Source organism: Macrobrachium nipponense, chromosome 2 (assembly GCF_015104395.2).
Source record: "Macrobrachium nipponense isolate FS-2020 chromosome 2, ASM1510439v2, whole genome shotgun sequence".
Taxonomy (NCBI): Eukaryota; Metazoa; Arthropoda; class Malacostraca; order Decapoda; family Palaemonidae; genus Macrobrachium; species Macrobrachium nipponense.
Window position 1 is genome coordinate 56,276,832 of NC_087201.1, and position 18,200 is coordinate 56,295,031.

The window sequence follows — 18,200 nt, forward strand, 5'->3', positions numbered from 1 at the left end:
CAGGTGAGAAACTGAAGGAATGAGTACCTCAACGTTAGTCTGATCAGTCTAAGTCTTGTCTTGGTCACATCTAACCTCCCATGAAGTATCATAAACTTCTCATGCGTGGAGGGGAACTAAACACCTCACATGTGGCTGTACAGCCTCCCATGTATAGAGGATAAGTCCCAAGGGCAGAGCCTTCCTGAAGCCTCCCATGTGGTATCATATACCTCTCATGTATGGAGTGGAACTGAACATCTCCCATGTGGCTGTTAGCCTCCCATGTATGGAGAATAAGTTCCAAGGGCAGATCTCTCCTGACGTCCACTGAAGGGGAGTGATGAATTCAGAAGTCATGATGAGGAGCTGAGCCGATGCAAAACAATATACCTACCAGGGATAGTACACCAAACCCATACATAACCCATGAAAAGTAGGCAGACTAAATCTACAAAAAACGAGAAATCAATGAAACTACTACCTCCCCTACCAAACCCGAGCTAATTGCCAACTAACGCAAGCAACACTACAAATGGCTCTAGCGAGTAACCCTCCTCTGAAACGAAGAGTACATCTCTCAAGTAGAAAGAATTGAATACCGAAACTGATTTCCAAGACGCCACTTCTAAAATCTTGCTTACTGAGAAATTCCTCAGGAAGGCCAATGACATTGCTATACTCCTGATACTATGCGCTCTAGGGTGCAGAACTTTGTTCTCCGAAATTGTGTCTGAGGGAAGGGATTGGGAAATTACTTCCCTTAAGAAAAAACTGATTGCATTTTTTTATAGCGGTCTTGAGGGATTCCTGGGAAAGACGAACAAGGACCGTGGCCGCGGCAATAATTTTGAAGTGCGTGACTGGTAATATTTAAGTGCTCACACTGGACAAAGACGCATCTCGGCAATGTCACCTCCGACGAAATCCTCGAGAGACAAAACCTTAAACTCTTTCAGAAGGGGGTTAGTTTCTGACTCTGACTTAGCCACAAACTCCGGAAGATACAAGAGATACAAATCCTTCCCCACAAACGAAATTGATCTTGAGACAGCTTGAATTTCCCCCACTCTTTTAGCCATAGCCAGTGATATAAAAAACAAAACTTTAATAGTAAGTTCTCGTAAGGACAAAAGTTTGCGAACTTAAAAACTGTAGAACTTCCACTAAATCCCACAGAGGGGCCTGAAGCAGAACAATCGGTTGTTCGATCTTAGATGATCTGAGAAGATCATGAAGGACTCTACTATTAGAAATCTCTGGTAAATGAAATCTAAAGGTGTTAGTTAACATGGATCTGTAGCCTGCGATAGTAGAGTAAGAGAGAGACTTGGATTTTCACAGGAAAAGTAGAAAATCTGCCACCTTTGCTATTGTAGGGCGAGAAATACTATGCCCTTGTCCCCTGCACCAGTATGGTACATTGCCCACCTTACCTGGTATAACTTCCTCAGGCACATAGAAAGTTGTCGAGCCATGCCTTTCAAAAGACCGGAATTTCGGGCTGCTCGTTGCACAGTCTCCATACACCTAGGTTGAGTACGGGAAGGTTCTTGTGATGATGAAAATGAGGCTGTTTGAGAAGATCCTTCCTTCATGGTAGGAGGATCGGAGGTTCGGACAGCAATTCCAAGAGATCCGGGAACCAAGGTCTCTGAGGCCAAAACGGAGCAATTAGGGTCATTTCCTTATTCTTGCACCCTCTTAGCTTCGTCAGTACCTGATGAATGAGGCCGAGCAGAGGGAAGGCATATACGTGTAGATTGTGCCACGGATGGAGCATGGCATCCGTCATGCAAGACATAGGGGCCAGGAGACAATAGTTCAAACCTTGTGACAAACAGATCCACAGTGGCTGGCCACCTCTTTAACAGCGATTGGACTAACTCATGCGCTAATGTCCATTCGCTTCCTCGGACTTCTTTCGAACGGCTTAGCACATCTGCTAGGACGTTGAGCTTTCCCACAATGAACTGCAGAAGTAATGAGGTCTTGCGGCTTTTGCACCAACGTAAGATTCTCTGCGCGATGATGTTGAGGGTTGACGATCTTGTACCTCCCTCTCTCTTTAGATAAGCTAGTGCCGTAGCATTGTCTGAAAAGAGTGCTACAACTTTACCCCGAACTTGATCTCTGAAGCTTAACAGATCCTCCTGTATGGCTCTTAATTGTCAGACATTTATTGACTCCTCCCGATCCGAAACCTTCCAAAGGCCCTCGGCCTGAGCTTCCTCCAGGGTTGTGCCCCAATCTTGATTTGAGGCATCTGAATACAGATGGACATCCGAAATCGGGAGGGCAAGACATATACTGGTGGTCAGTGAGCCTCTTCTGACCACCACCGAAGATCCTTGAGGCAGGAATCGTCCCAGATTATCACTGCGTTCTCTCGTCCCGAAATTCCCAGCGATTCCTGAGACGTACCTGCAGAGAACACATCTGTGAGACGAAAGCCTAGAACTAGAAAGGACAGAGATGACATCTTTCCTAGAAGACTTCTCCACTCTTTTGCAAGTTGTGCTTTGTCTGAGAGGAAGAGGTCAACTTGACTCACAATCGACTGCACTCGTTCTTGAGTCAGGAAAACCTTCAAACGGGATGCCTGAATCTCCACGCCGAGATAGGTAATAGTCTGAGAAGGGGACAGGGAACTCTTCGTCATGTTGATACAAATCCCCAATCTCTTGCAGAGGGGGGGGGGGGGGGGCTAGTTCTAACGCTCCCTTGTCCCACAAAGAACGAATCTCCGTTGCCAATTTCTTCCCCCTGATGGATGACGGGGAATAGCTTGAAAGAACTACCAGGGAATTGGATAGTGGAGGGGCAGAAGGGAAAGAAATCTTGTACCTCACTCTCAAGACCTCCACCACCCAACTCTCCGCATCCCACTTCTCCCAGGTTGTTACAAAGGGGAACAAACAACCTCCTACTGGTGTCGACGAGGGCAGTGTCTCCTATCTCCGAAAACCCTTCTTGCCAGAAGAAGGTTTGGATGAAAACCCAACTTTCTTGGGAGACTTGGCTGGGGAAGATGAACCGGAATGCTTACCTGAAGAGGATGCACTCGCACCTTTAGGGGACCTAGTGCTCTGAACAGCCACCCGACGTGGAGGAAACAAAATTCACCATGGATGATACATCCTTCTCCTTGAAGAGACTTTCACAGAGCGCCAGCAGAGCCCTAGACAAAACTCGCTTATGAATATCTGGGAAATGAGGTGGGAAATGGCTCGGGTAAAGGTCCCTCCTCTTCTTGCCAACAAAGGTAATACAACCAGCCAAGATGCTTGCTTGATGAGCTAAACCCATTGACACCGCCATGATAAGGTTATCAAATAAAACAGGATCTGAAGGAGTATACCCTTTCCGTTTTAAGAAACCCATGAGGCCAGAGAGCATCCACATAGTATGTGACAGAGCTTTGGATTGATTCCTAAAGGGTCTTCAAGTAGGGCCGCTTCTCTCGCTGAAATACCAACAAGTCTGTTAAGAGGCGCTCTGAAACCTGAAGAAGGGTTACCCGCTACGCCATACAAGGGCTTACGACTGGGAATAAGAACAGAGTCCTGCCTTCCTGCCCCCACTACCACAGCTAACCGAGAGTCCGCCTCCCTCAGGGCTTGTTCTACGTGCCCAAACCAAGGCAACTTGCATGATGGGTGCGAAACCAGCGGTTTGGTAGAGAAAAATTCTTCAAACATAGCTTGGCTAGTTTTAAAAGGTTCCTTGTCAACTTTCGACTGAGGAAAAAGATGGTGAATGAGGTCTATCATTCTTCGATACTCGCTGTCTCCCACAATCGGACAGCCTGTTACCAGAGGAGGAGAGGAGGACCTACGTCCTCGACAAAAAAATCTCTACATCTTCTGAATACACCTGAGTGGGAGGATAAGCAGAGGCAAGACCAACTCCCGAAATACCACCCTGATGAGACGGAAAACCTAACCTTCCCTGACCTACACCTAAAGAATGAACATCAGATTTGAGTCAACCACGAAGGGTTGCGGAAAATCAACACCTCAACCAACAGATGTGGAAACTACCGACCGACTCGAGGCTTCTTGCAGAAGCAAAACACCGCTGGAGCTGCACAGACCTAGCGCTTCATGATCTTGATTCAACAACTTGTATTGAACCGAACTAATACTATCCAAGGGAGATTTTCCCCAAACATGCAAAGAGGACACATCCCGTGTAAACGTCCACTGCCACTTGAGCAACCATCGGAACCAACAAAGTCAGGAAACCTGGACGACCTTCCACCAAACCCAACACCGAATTAACACCAGTACCTAAATCCAGCTGAATACCTCCTACCTTAGGAAGGACGGACAGAGAAAGGAAAACAGAGGAAGATACACTGGGAACCTTTCAGTCCAGTGATCACAGAAGTGGGACAGGTAACCGAGGCACCTGCCGCAGCAACACTGAAACCAGCGGAAGACAAAGGGATACCCAAAGAAGTAACCTGCGAAGGCAAGAAAGACATCAACACCTCACCTGAACGGGAAAAACCTGCGGAACGCAACAAAGCCATGTTAGAAGCAAAAGTACTCTCATGAGGGAAAACCAAAGAAGGCATGAAACCCCCTTGAGGAGGGGCTGCTGAATGTTCTGAAACTGAAGCAGATCCCCCCAAGAACGGGGGAAGAGAAACTGACGAACCCGGGGATATAGAAGAATTAGAAGCCATCCTTTTAAGTGAAAGAAAATAAATTGAATCCTTACCACCTTGAAAATCTAAATACATATCGTTACAAAATTCAGGTAAATTCTTAAGAACATGGTCCTGAATATTACCGAAACCCAAAAGAAAACACTGCCTAACTAAAGACCTATACCCCTGTGAAAGGCCTAAAGGATCACTATTATAGTCAGCTAAATTGAAATGAGCAACGCTTGAGGAACCCTCAAAGGGCAAAAGTTCTGAAGTACTTCCAGACGGAAAGGGAACCTTTGAAGAGAAAGGGGCATTCAAAGTATCTACTGCTGACGGAACCGAGTCGAAGCTCCGTGAAGGAGGAAGGCTAGATTTTACTTTTGGTGCAGTATTGGCCAGAAACAAACAGTTCTCTGGATCCAATGGGAATCCTAACCTAGCAGGATTAAAAAAAGGATCTAAAGGCAACTGCCCTTGGAATCTTGTCTCACGTGACTGATCCCTAACAACCTTAGTTGTCTGCGTCATTCCTATTTCTGATTTTATATTCAGACTTACGTTTTTAGGGGGAATGGGGAATTCTGCTGCAGACACTGCCTGCTCCTCACTGGGGCAGTCAGTAGTTCCTACCCTTTCGGTTTTTGGATATCCCTGACCCCTGGCACCCATCAGGGCTGGTTCTGGAACAGGCAGGGGAGCTGGAAGAGAGCAGTTAGTACATTGTTCCCTATTGCTAACTTTCTTCTCGTCTTGCAACTTTGACATCAGCGTAGTAAACAACCCAGACATACTCGATGTCAACCTATCTTCTAACTTCTTATACAGGACTGATTTTAAATCACTAGCTTCCTCTACCTTGGTTTTAGCCCCCAAAGTTAACCTACCCTTACTCTTTGAAGCAAGCGCTTTTCTATGCTTAACCCTTAAATGCCAAGCTGCTACTTATTTACCAGTGTCTGTTGTATGCCGGCGCCGTTCGGGAGTTAGCGTCAAAGTGGAAAAAAGTTTTTTTTTTTCAAAAAATCACAGCACGCTTAATTTTTAGATTGAGTTCATTTTTGGTCTCTCTCTCTCTCTCTCTCTCTCTCTCTCTCTCTCTCTCTCTCTCTCTCTCTCTCTCTTTATTTTTTTTGCCTGAAGTTTAGTATGCAACCATCAGAAGTGAAAAAAAATATCATTATCATATATAAATATTGGAATATATGACTGCGAAAAAAAATTTCTTATATAATTGTATACAAATCGTGCTGTGAGCAAAACGGTTAAAGCTAATGAGTTAATTTTTGTTGTTGTATTTTACACTACATTGTGATGATTTTGGTATATAACAAATTGTAAAATGATCAAAGCAATAACAGAGAAAATATTATCACAAAATGATGCATGAATTCGTAACGCGCAGACATAAAGTAACGCGCGGAGGTATAAAATTTTTTTGTTTTCAAAAACTCACCATAAATCAAAATATTGTGCTAGAGACTTCCCGTTTATTCCAAAATGAAGGTAATTGATTGAATATTACTAAACTGTAAGTGTTTTAGCTTACAATTGCAGTTTTCGACCATTTCAGTTTGAGTTAAATTTGACTGAAAGTCGAATGTTTCTATTTATCGTGATTTATATGAAAATATAAAAAAACTGATAAAAGCTACAACCGTGAGTTATTTTTTTATTGTATTCTACATGAAAATGCGCACATTTTCATATATAAAACTTTATGTAACGGCTAATATAAAACGGTGCAAACATTACGACAATCTGACGAAAGAATTTCTGAGATTTTCAGCAGCTACCGCGCTCGGACGTAAGGAAAAAGTGTTTTTCAAAAATTCACCATAAATCGAAATATTGTGCTAGAGACTTCCAATTTGTTGCAAAATGAAGGTAAATGATTGAATATTACTAGAATGTAAGGGTTTTAGCTTACAATTACGAGTGTCGACCATTTCGGTCGAGTCAAAGTTGACAGAAGGGTTGATATTTTGGCACTTATCGTTATTTATATGAAAATATTTCAAAACTGATAAATCTACAACCATGGGTTGTTTTTTGTTGTATTCTACTTTATATAACGGCTTATTTAAAATGGTGCAAACATTACGACAATTGGACGAAAAATTTATGATTTTTTCGGAAGTTACCGCGCGGACATAAGGAAAAAGTTTTTTTCATAAATTCACCATAAATTAAAATATTGTGCTAGAGAATTCAATTTGTTGCAAAATAAAGGTAAATGATTGAATATTACTAGAATATAAGAGTTTTAGCTTACAATTGCGTTTTTTTACCATTTCGCTAGTCAAAGTTGACCGAAGGTTGAAATTTTGGCACTTATTGTTATTTATATGAAAATATTTCAAAATTGATAAAAGCTACAACCATGAGTTGTTTTTAGTTGTATTCTACATGAAATTGCGCACATTTCCATATAATAATACCATGTAACGGCTAATATAAATGGTGCAAAAAAAAAATTATGTCAAAGTGACGAAATAATTTCCGAGATGTGTCGCTGATGCTTTTTAGTGCGAGAAGAGAGAAATTTGCGCTTGCGCGCCTGGGTAACAATTGTAAACAAAACAACGCCTTGATCCGTGAGCTCCCAGCATCCCCCAAGGCGCGTGATTCAAAAGTTTTTTTGCTTAGTAGGCCTATTACTATTTTTCCGCGAATTTTTAAAAAATCTTTTTTATATCGACGTACCATACGTCCAATCGGCACCCAACAGACAATTTATATAACGTTAAGAGATCTAAGGCATGGGACTAAAACATACAGTATGATCCCCAATTATGCGAGAATTCGGTCGATCTATGGCCTCTCAGAACTGGAAAATTGCAGGTTGAGTTACACATACCCTATGAGAATAATTCCATTAGGGCCGAGGCAGACGGCAACTTACCTAGTCAAACTTTTTTATACTACCCATTTTCAATATTTTCTATATACTATATTGTAAATTTTTCTAATATTAAATTATTCTTATGGATAAATAAAACATTAAAAAGGTTTTAATAACTTGAAAAAGTTTAAAATTACATCCAGGATGGTGAAAATTCCCACTCGTAAACACTGTCACCATCGGGTGCAAGTGTACTTACGACAGTCATTTCCTTTAAAAAACCTTTTGGATGGAATTTCCTCTACCTATCCTCTGCCAAAAAACCTTCAAACTCCTCTATCTAATCCTCCACTAAGAGTTCTGCTGAATGAAGGCTTTGTGAACCATTTGAGGTTTTGGGGACTGGTGGATCATGCGTGTCTTCACCCCCGTTAGGCCTAACAAACTTGGTTATGAGGGCCTGTCTCAGTTTCTATGTAATCGTTTCATATAAATTTGTTTATTTTACGATAAAAAAAAATTGATAAAAATTTAAAATTAAGCATAAAATGACACTCTCTCTCTCTCTCTCTCTCTCTCTCTCTCTCTCTCTCTCTCTCTCTCTCTCTCTCTCTCTCTGTTAATCACTTTTACTAATCATTTTCATCAAAATCTATTTCAACAATCGAAAAAATTAAATGATCAAATGCCAAAAGTTAGTCAAATCAAGTTAACGTAGATGAAAAAAAATTCTTACTTCATGTTAGCAATGACGGATTTCAAGTTGTCAACTGCTGCCAAAATGGAAGTTGGTCTTTCCTTCGTCTTTAACTAAGGGCAAGTGATTAGTTTTGAGAAAATAGGTCTTCCTCTTCGATTCTAGGCAGATGCATACATGATGCGGATGATCAGAATACACCTCATCACAGATCTGAATAATGCGTATGGTGATGATGATGATACTGATCATTCATACGCACTGTGGTGTGATGTCACAAATGCGTGAGGATGAGCCTTCTGTCTTAGCTAATGGCTGAGCAGAAGCCTTCAGAATATACTTCACAGATCTGAATAATACCTATAGCGATGATGATGATGATGATACCGATCATTCATACACACTACGCTATGACATCACAAATGCGTGAAGCGGAGCCTTCCATCTTCACTAATGGCTGAGCAGGAAATCTTTCCCTCACATTCCCCCAACCCTTCTCCCAGATACCAGCAAACCCCCCACCCCACCCCACCTAAAATACTTGAAAAGGCAATAGATTTGATACGTTTGGGGAGCGTGACTCGCAGACTTTGAACGGCTTCGCAGATATAGAAAATCTATTTTTGAGAACTAGCGACCACATAAAAGGGAAATTGCACAATTCGAACACGCATATTTCAGGACCGGACTGTACTTATATCCAGGGCATTTACTGGTCTTCCAGTCCATAGCCTTGTAGGACATGACCAGACATCTTGGCAAGGCTGGAATCTGAGGATGAGGAATGTGTTAGTGCTTGGTGATGTCTCATTCAGGAAGACCGCAGTCAAGGCTATTTCAGACTTTGATCCTGAGGGCTTCAAGAATTCTGGAAGGACCCTCTGATTGTCTCATCAACGAACGAGGTTAAATTAGAGGACACTTCACCCTGATCTTACTTATGAAAAATCTTTTGACCACCAACAGGGTCCAAAGTCTCCTGACCACTAACAGGCTCCAGAATGGTCAAATTGAAAAGACAAGAACCCAACACAGGCAAGAAGCAGTTTAACCACACTCAAGTTTTGGCAATCAGTCACCATCATCTGTTGCAGGGCAGTGTAGATTAGTGTTAGAGGAGGAGAATGATGCACCCTCCATCAAGGCAGTCAAATATCCCCTGTTTTGTGGTTAAGGTAAGACATTGCCATAAGCTCACAAGAGTATAAGCCCAAAAAACCATAAGAAAACATCTGCAGAAGCCACCAGAATGCATCTTGTCTGAGTATGATTTCTGTTCTCACACATCATTACATTACTATATGAGTTACACTCCCCAACCCTCACTGCATCAAAAAGCCTGGGAGCTTATGACATAATAAGTTATTCAGCTTATATAAAATATAGAGTGACAACCTAGCTGAGCAGTTATCATTAGAAAAGGCATTTTCCCTTCTACTCAAGTGTTCAGTCCTCTATTCTTTGTTGAGTCAAATTCCATAAAATTCATAACCTTACTGCACTGATAAAAGTGCAGGCAAGGGAAAAGCAGTTTAGTAATGCAGTTGTTTGTTAAAAGTAAAATGCTTGTGGGTTAATTTGGTTAAAAATAAACTTTGTATAGCTGAATTCATTGCATATCCCTTCAAAGATACATTCTTGATAACTCCTTTTTTTTTCAGCATCGAGTGACTAAGCTCGCACCACGTGAACAGAGTGAGGAAGATTTGGCATTACTTTTTGAAAACTCTATGAAGGTGTACTAGAATATTTTTTTGGTATTTTTATACTCAAGAAATCTTCAGAGATGTGGTTGGTATGTGCATATATAATTTTCTTATTGGAATATGATATACAGCGGCACCTCAACATTGAACAGATGGTTGGGTTCTTCCCCATTTTGTAAGTAACTAATCTTTTAAGTAACAAAGATTGGCATAGTATACCTACACAACTTGCCTAGCTAATAGTGTACGAATAGCAATTCCTTTGAAAGTAAATATTAGATTATCCTAAGTGGTACATTGTCATTAACAATTAATTTTTTTTTTCAATTCCAGAGAACCACTGTTAAATGAATTGGTTTTAAAATGAAAATTTTTTGTTTAAGTAATTTGCATTTTCCTGATATACAAACCCAAGTTCTTTACAAATGGGATTAACTTTCAGTGCAAGCAGGAGCTGGCTGTTTAATATAAAACAAGGTGATTATTGGTACTTGGCTACTAACTGTACAGGAGGAAGCCCCGCCATCCAGTTGGCAAGCATTCGCTTTACCTTTTGGCCCAGGTAGCAGAATGAGGGGTGGCAAGAGGTGGGCCATTTATATAAAGACCTCAGGTTTGTATGTCAGGAAAAGTAAAAATTACATTAAAAATTTGTCATTTGTTTCTACATATACCTTCGATCTTTACACAAGGGAGACTTAATTCCTGGTGGGAGGATTCTGAGCAAATCTCTGAACTGACTGATTGGTAGTTCACCTCACCTGGGGCCTGGAAGTAAGAGCAGTGGAAGGAGACCCATGCCTCTTATCTGTTGAAAGTGTGATGTTCAACTTCCAGACTTCTGGGCCTTTTGAATTGATGGGTTTAACATCATTGATTCATCATTGAACCCATATTGTCGAATGCTGAAGATAACCAATAGGTTTTTTCACTGTCAGTTCATCTCTACACTTGCAGGGAGGGGGTTATGACTTGAATATATTAATCCAAATTGAGGCTAGATTACAGACAGGTTGCTCGGTCATCTAGAACATGCATGCACACTCCCATCCAGCATGTGATGGCTTGCTAGCCATTACTGCCCAGTGGAAGAGGAAGGGTTCAAAGAGAAAGATAGGAAGCCAGTCCCACACACCCTCTCTTTTGCAGCTGTACTCATTAGGCCAGATGCCACCAGTCCCTCAAGGGCACTGGGTGAACTACTTGACTGCTGAGCAGCCACCACAGAATCTATAGGCAACATCCTGAAGGTAAGAAGGAGGTGTTTTGTCTGTCATGACCACATTTCTGTCCATAGTAGCTGTCCGACAGGTTCTTCCTGAATGTGAGTGACAGACCAATGCCCCTGATCTTGTGAATTCTTGCCCCATAGTGTACTGTTGTCCACCACATCAGCTTTGGAGTATGCCTATTTTATCATTGCATGAATCAAAATAAATGGTGCCCTTGGACAGCACTTCTTGGTTAAGCCAGAACTGAAACGAGTCATCGCCACCTTAGGTGGTAATGCAAAAGGTCTCCGGTCACTTGGTAGACACCAGGGTCCTTAGATCCAAATTCCCTTTTATGTCTTATGAGGATATTTGTTTCATAATTTGCACTAATCGTATTTCGAACAGCCTTCTGGAAAGGATTAAGTTCGAAGTCTGAAGTACTACTATGCTTAAAAAATTAAACGAACACTGCTGCAGGGTTTCTCAAGGATTTCGCAAATGTTGAGTGTCTGAAAAAAAATGCCAGTTAGTTACATTCCAATGAAATGTTCATGTATCTGTGAATTCATGCAACTCAAATCGCACAAGATCGAGGTATTGTACATCAGGAAACTTGCCCTGAACAAACATGCCCTAGTTGATGCCAAGGTGAAAATAAAGTGAAAACTTTAAGAGGCAGAAGTTCAATTCACAACAGAGATAAGCATAGAGCTTTCTGCTCTGAGGAGTATGAAGTCGCTCTGTGAATGAAGTGGAGGAACTTCTGGAAGGATTGACGGATGAGTATTTGGAAATACTTGTCCTTCAAACCCAACAAAGGAATCAAGTCGGCTCCTTGATGGTTGCAATTACAGAGTGTATTGTTTCTATCTTAAACCAAATCTGTTGAACAGGTCAGGGAAGAAAGATGTATGACTGGTTTCCAATTACACGTTACTTACTCTATGAGAGAGGGACAGCTGTAGAAATCGGGAATGTAAAATTTCCTTAATGTATTCATTCAGCATTGCTTTAAGATCCTTCAATGAGCTAGAACAAATTTGTGGACATAAATCGGATGGAAGATGAAGAGTGGTAGGAAGTCGATATCCTACTGAAGGACATTACCACCGAAGTTACAGCTACCTTAAATTGATGCTTAAGGCTATGGGTATCCTCCTCTGGAGGTCACATGTGGGGAGGTAAGCGATCTAGGCATCTTATTCTTTCTACTTACCCCTACTTTCTCTTCAGGGAAGGGAGGGGTTTGAATGGGAAACCTTCAATTGCTTCTGTGGTCCCAAAAAGGACTGAAGAACTTCATTAATGATATCTCTTGAATTTATTCCAAAACTTGGTCGTGCAATGGTCAGTGGCTAAGACCAATCTCAGAACATATTGTTCTGAGGGTGACTTGAAAGAAAAGATTGGTCCTGGCTTTGATGTTTGTACCTTGCACACTCTTGGTTCCCTGTGCATCCCTTCCCTAAATGTTCGACAGACAAACTTCCGACTCCAGTCGTCATTACAACTGAGTCATCGAGAGAGATTGAGGGAACCAGAGAGAGAAGCGTAGAATACTTCAAGCTGATCTGGATACCAAAGACTAAATGGTAGATAAAAGCCACAGAAGATCTGTGGTAAGAGGAAAGAACACCAGTACAGGTCCCAGAGAACTGTCGTATATACTACACGACTGTGAATATAACTGCAACGAGGGAAGTGGTCCTGGCCGCATTCACGCGGCAACGGGTCATCACTCGTACAAAAGGAATGGTCTCAATCCCAAGAGGGTGACCGAATTTGCCTTTCAGATGCAACGTTATCTCCTTAGTTGCCACTGGTCCATCTTCTTTGCAGCTGTGGCCTAAATCTTCATCCTATGAAGAGCACCTGCTGAAGAAGACACTGTGACTGCACACTTTTGAGGGAAGCCGTCCAATCATAGAAGTTGAATTCACAAAACACCCAAAGATACAGCCATGGGGACTGTCAGAGGCATGATCGTCCATAAGGTTTACAGAAACTAACTGCAGTTGGAAACATAAGGGGATCTGAAGAAACCTGTTCTGTCTAAACTGGAACTATCCTGATTCTGGGAGAGAATACTGTGCCAAAGTTGAATGGGAATAACTAAACAAATATTCCTATCATACCTATAGGATGTCTTAAGTCTTCGTGGATGCACACAGTCTTGAAATGTTGCCACTCTTGCAACAATAGCTATAAGGGTTTGGGAGAGTGATCCTGTTCATTCGGATGTGGTTGTTACCGAAAATGGGCGTTAGCCGCTCCAGGAGATTGCTGCAAAATCACTGACAGGAGCCAGGTTGAGGGGTGTTGCATAGATATGCCCCTGATTCCACATGAAGATGGGTAGGTGCTTGCACCCAAGATGTCCACTGGGGTCTGGGAGAATGATCTTGTTCATTTGGAAGCATTTGTTACCAAAAATGGACATTGGCCACTCCAGGGGATTGCTGCAAAATCACTGATATGAGGCTGGGGATAGGTTTGCATAGATGTGTCTCTTAATTCCACATGAAGATAGGTAGGTGCTATACCCAAGATGTCCATCAAAGTGCCAATGATGCCCCTTGCCCAACTGTGGAGGTATAAATATTCTCAGAAGAGCAATCGCTTGCCAGAGAACTCTCCATAAAACAGAATGGAGGTCCTGCCCTACAGCCCCATAGAGATGTTGATGACCTTCACAACAATGTGAAAGAGGGAAAGGCTGTTACAGATGTCCAACGGAAGTGTCAGCTAACCATCAACACAAACATGGTGGAGGAAAATGTTCTCTGAGGAGCAATCCATCCACAACAAAACTTTCACATGAAGATCAGGAAAAAAACTCAAATGAGCCATCCCATTCTCCTCCAAACCTCCACGTGAGCATGGGTGGGGGCCTGCCCCTAGATATGCCATGATATGGGAATGTTCTTAGCAGGAATGTGTAGGGATGAAGATGCATCTGCACACTTTACTTAAACTAGTTAAGAAGAAAGAACTCCAAGAGAGTGTTGTATCTTGGTCGTGCAACATTTGTAGAAGGGACACAGCTGCACTTATTTTCCTTGAAGAGCAAATCTTTGGCTAAGAGCTCAGCAAAACTACACCAACGTCAAAAAGTCACGGCCGTGCAACATGGCAAAAGTAAAGATACTTCTGCCTACCCAGGGCCTCTCTTCCCTCCTCAGTGGTATGTCATGAGGCAAAGATACGGGCATTCAACATTACACTGCTGCAAATAATTCCTTCCTTGGAGAGCATATCTTCGGCTTAGATCTCCAGAAAACTGGTGGCCTCTCAGAAAACGGCAACAGAAACTGTCAGAAAACAGTTGCAGCCTCAATGAATAAGGAAACCAGGAACTCATTCTGGCACCAAAGAAATGCTCGGCTATGCCCAGAAGGACAACGGAAGGAAGGGTAGACAATGATCTGGGCGGGAGCTGCACCGACAGTAGATGCACATTCAGGGAGGAAAGACACGGTTGTGGCCTACAGCAAAAGCTGATTGAGAAGGATCGATTTTTGTAAATCCAATCAATGAATGGAAGGGGAGAAGTAGCTCTTGAAGTTACAACGCACTGCAACGAAACACACATACCTGAACCGAAATTGACCGGCTGAACACCGCTCATTGGTTGTCGCTCCAATGGCAAATCATCTTCCTTACAGTCACTGCGTATTCTTCCACCCAACATCTCAAACGCTTGACATACAAACTTCAGACTCCAGTCGACATTACAACTGAGTCATCAAGAGAGAGAGAGAGGCATAGAATACTTCAAGCTGATCCGGAGACCAAAGACTTGATGGTAGATAAAAGCCACAGACGATCTGTGGTAAGAGGAGACAACACCAGTACAGGTCCCAGAGAACAGTCATATACACTACATGACTGAATATAGCTGCTATGAGGGGAAGTGGCCCTGGCCATGTGACCAGCCGTAGTCATATGGCCATGGGTTATCACTCATACAAAAGGAATGGTCTCAATCCCATGAGGATGACCGAAGTTGCCTCTCAGATGCGACGTTGTCTCCCTAGGGCCACTGGTCCATCTTCTTTGCAGCCATGGCTTAAATCTTCATCCTATGAAGGTGGCTTAAATTTTCATCATATGAAGAGGACCTACTGAAGAAGACAATGTGACACTTTTGAGGAAAGCAGTCCAATCGTAGAAGTTTAATGTCACAAAACACCCGAAGACACAGCTATGGGGCCTGTCAGAGGCATGAGTGTCCATATGGTTTACAGAAACAAACTGCAGTCAGAAACGTAAGGGGATCTGAAGAAACCTGTTCTATCAAAACTGGAACTATCCTGATTCGGGGAGAGAATACAGTGCCAAAGTTGAATGGGAACAACTAAACAAATATTCTTATCTTATCTGTAGGATGTCTTAGTCTTTGTGGATACACAGTCTTGAAATGTCGCCACACTTGTAACAATAGCCATAAGGATATGGGAGAACAATCCTGTTCATTCGGAAGTGGTTGTCGCCAAAAATGGACGTTGTCTGCTCCAGGATATAACTTGAAAATCACTGACATGAGCCGTGTTGAAGGGTGTTGCATAGATGTGCCTCTGATTCCACATGAAGATGGGTGGGTGATGCACCCAAGATGTCCACAGGGGTGTGGGAGTTCATTTGGATGTAGTTGACCAAAAATGGACATTGGCCACTCCAGGAGATTGCTGCAAAATCACTGACATGAGGCTGGGGATGGGTTTCCATAGATGTGCCCCTTAATTCCACATGAAGATAGGTAGGTGCTGTGCCCAAATGTCCACCAAAGTGCCAGTGATGCCCCTTGCCCAACTGTGAAGGTATAAACATTCTCAGAAGAGCAATCGCTTGCTAGAGAACTCTCCACAAAACATAGAATGGAGGCCTTGTCCTGCAGTGCCATGAAGATGTTGATGACCTTCACAACAACATGAATGAGGGAGAGGCTGTTACATACGCCCCATAGAAGTGCCAGCTAAGCATCCACACAAACGTGGTGAGAGGGAAATGTTCTCTGAAGAGCTATCCATCCACTTCAAGACTTTCACATGAACATGGGGGAAAAATTCAAATTAGCCATCCCATTCTCCTCCCAACCTCCAAGTAAGCGTGGGTTGGGGCCTGCCCCTAGACATGCTGTGATATGGCAACATTCCTAGTGGGAATGTGTAGGGAAGATGCATCCACATACTAGACACTCACTAGGCTAAGATGAAGAGGGTCCAAGTCTATGTAGCAACGTTCTTAGCGGGAATTTGTAGGGATGAAGATGCATCCACGTAACTGACATTCACTAGGCTAAGAAGAAGAGTCTCTAAGTCTATGTCCATAGATAGGGAAGAGCATAAGGAGGAGATGAAATCAGTGAAAACAATCAGAGAATGTTGTATCTTTGTTATGCTACATTTGTAAAAGGGACACAGCTGCACTTATTTTCCTTGAAGAGCTAATCTTTGGCTAAAGAGCTCAGCAAAACTACAGCAACATCAAAAAGTCACAGCTGTGCAACCTGGCAAAAGCAAAGCTACTTCTGCCTACCAAGGGCCTCTCTCTTCCCTCCTCAGTGGTACATCATGAGGCAAAGATACAGGCATTCAACATTGCACGGCCGCGTATACTTCCTTCCTTGTAGAGCGTATCTTCGGCTTAAGACGTCCAGAAAAATGTTGCAGCCTCGCTGAAAATGGTAACAGAACTGTCAGAAAACTGTGGCAGCCTCAATGAAAATGGCAACTAGGAACTCTCATTCTGGCACTGAAGAAATGCTCGGCCAGGCCCAGAAGGACAACAAAAGGAAGGGAATACGACGATCGGGGCGGGAGCTGCACTGACAGCAGACTCAAGATCAGGGAGGAAAGCACAGGAAAGACAGTCATGACCTACAGCAAAAGATGAAGGAGAAGGATCGACTTGTGCAAATCCAATTGTCTAATGGAAGGTGGAAGTAGCTCTTGAAGCTACAACACTGCAACAAAACACATACCTGAACCAAAATATAGTGGCTGAACATGGCTCGTTGGCTGTCGCTCCGATGGCAAGTCATCTTCCTTACAGTTACTGCGTATTCTTCCTACCAATGTCTCATGAAAGAAAAGAAAGAAGATAGAGATTGTAATCCAGCACACAATGACGAAGAATGTAATGGCAGCAATGAAAACTTCATCAAGGAAGCTTTCTGGGGGACCTCTTATCCTCCAGAACAGGAGCAAGATGAGGAGGTAGTCTAGGAATGCGCAACTCTCCCCCACCCTCCTTTAGACATAGTAAGGAGCATAGACAAGAACAGCTACTGGTCTTGAAGACGACTTGCCAAAATCGGTAAACTCAGACTGTCTAAGGTCTTGCAACATCAACCTCCAATTCTTCGTCATGTAAAGGGAGAGGGGATTCCATGCTCAAAGGCAAGCAGAGCTTTCGTGTGTTGGGTCATGAAACCCCTACACTGAGCAAAAGACCCCTCCTCCTCTGTCTGAAGCTCTACAACATCTGAAATAATAAAACCTAACATTCCAAGTACTTAATTGTTTAGTTTAAAAAAACTGCTTGTTTCAGAGATAAAACACTTCAGAACAAACAGAAAACAGATGTAGAACAAGGATGTTTGATAAAACGTGGTTGAGAAGGCATCTAAACCTAGAATCTTTGGTGGTGAGAGGCAGACCTGCTCTCCTTGGATGCAGAATAAAAAAAAAAACAATGGAAAATAAGACACACCAAGGTAAGACAAGTTGGTTTTGCATTATATCAAAAGGCAAGACCAAGTTAGAGAAGATATCCAACAAGTCACATTGGCTAAAATGATTTGATAACAACTATGCAGCAAGAACGGGTGAAAAGAAAACAATATACTCATAAAACAAAACAAAAAAAAGAGTAATTAAGAATTGACTCAAATAGCTGACAGCAAAAGAGACATGTCTGTCTCGGACTGCGGCTAAAAGGAAAAAAGTTAATATTTATAAACTGGATGGTGGGGCTTCCTCCCCTCCCATCGGTAGCCAATTATCAATAACCACCTTGTTTTTAGTTAAACAGCTAACTGCAGCTTGTGCTGAAAGTTATATGTTTAGGAACAAAATATTTACAGAACAGTACTATCCAA

General features: G+C 42.5%; 1 protein-coding gene across 1 annotated transcript in view; it reads left to right on the top strand.

Annotated features, from left to right (window-relative positions):
* The window catches only part of LOC135220593 (hydroxyacid-oxoacid transhydrogenase, mitochondrial-like), a gene marked incomplete in the record, with an annotated part of 222,892 nt that extends 205,087 nt beyond the window's left edge, over positions 1 to 17,805 (top strand). The window contains 1 exon segment of the mRNA XM_064257861.1: positions 9,840 to 17,805. Coding sequence (XP_064113931.1) covers positions 9,840 to 9,923 — 84 coding nt within the window.
* Between the last annotated feature and the right edge of the window lie 395 nt (positions 17,806 to 18,200).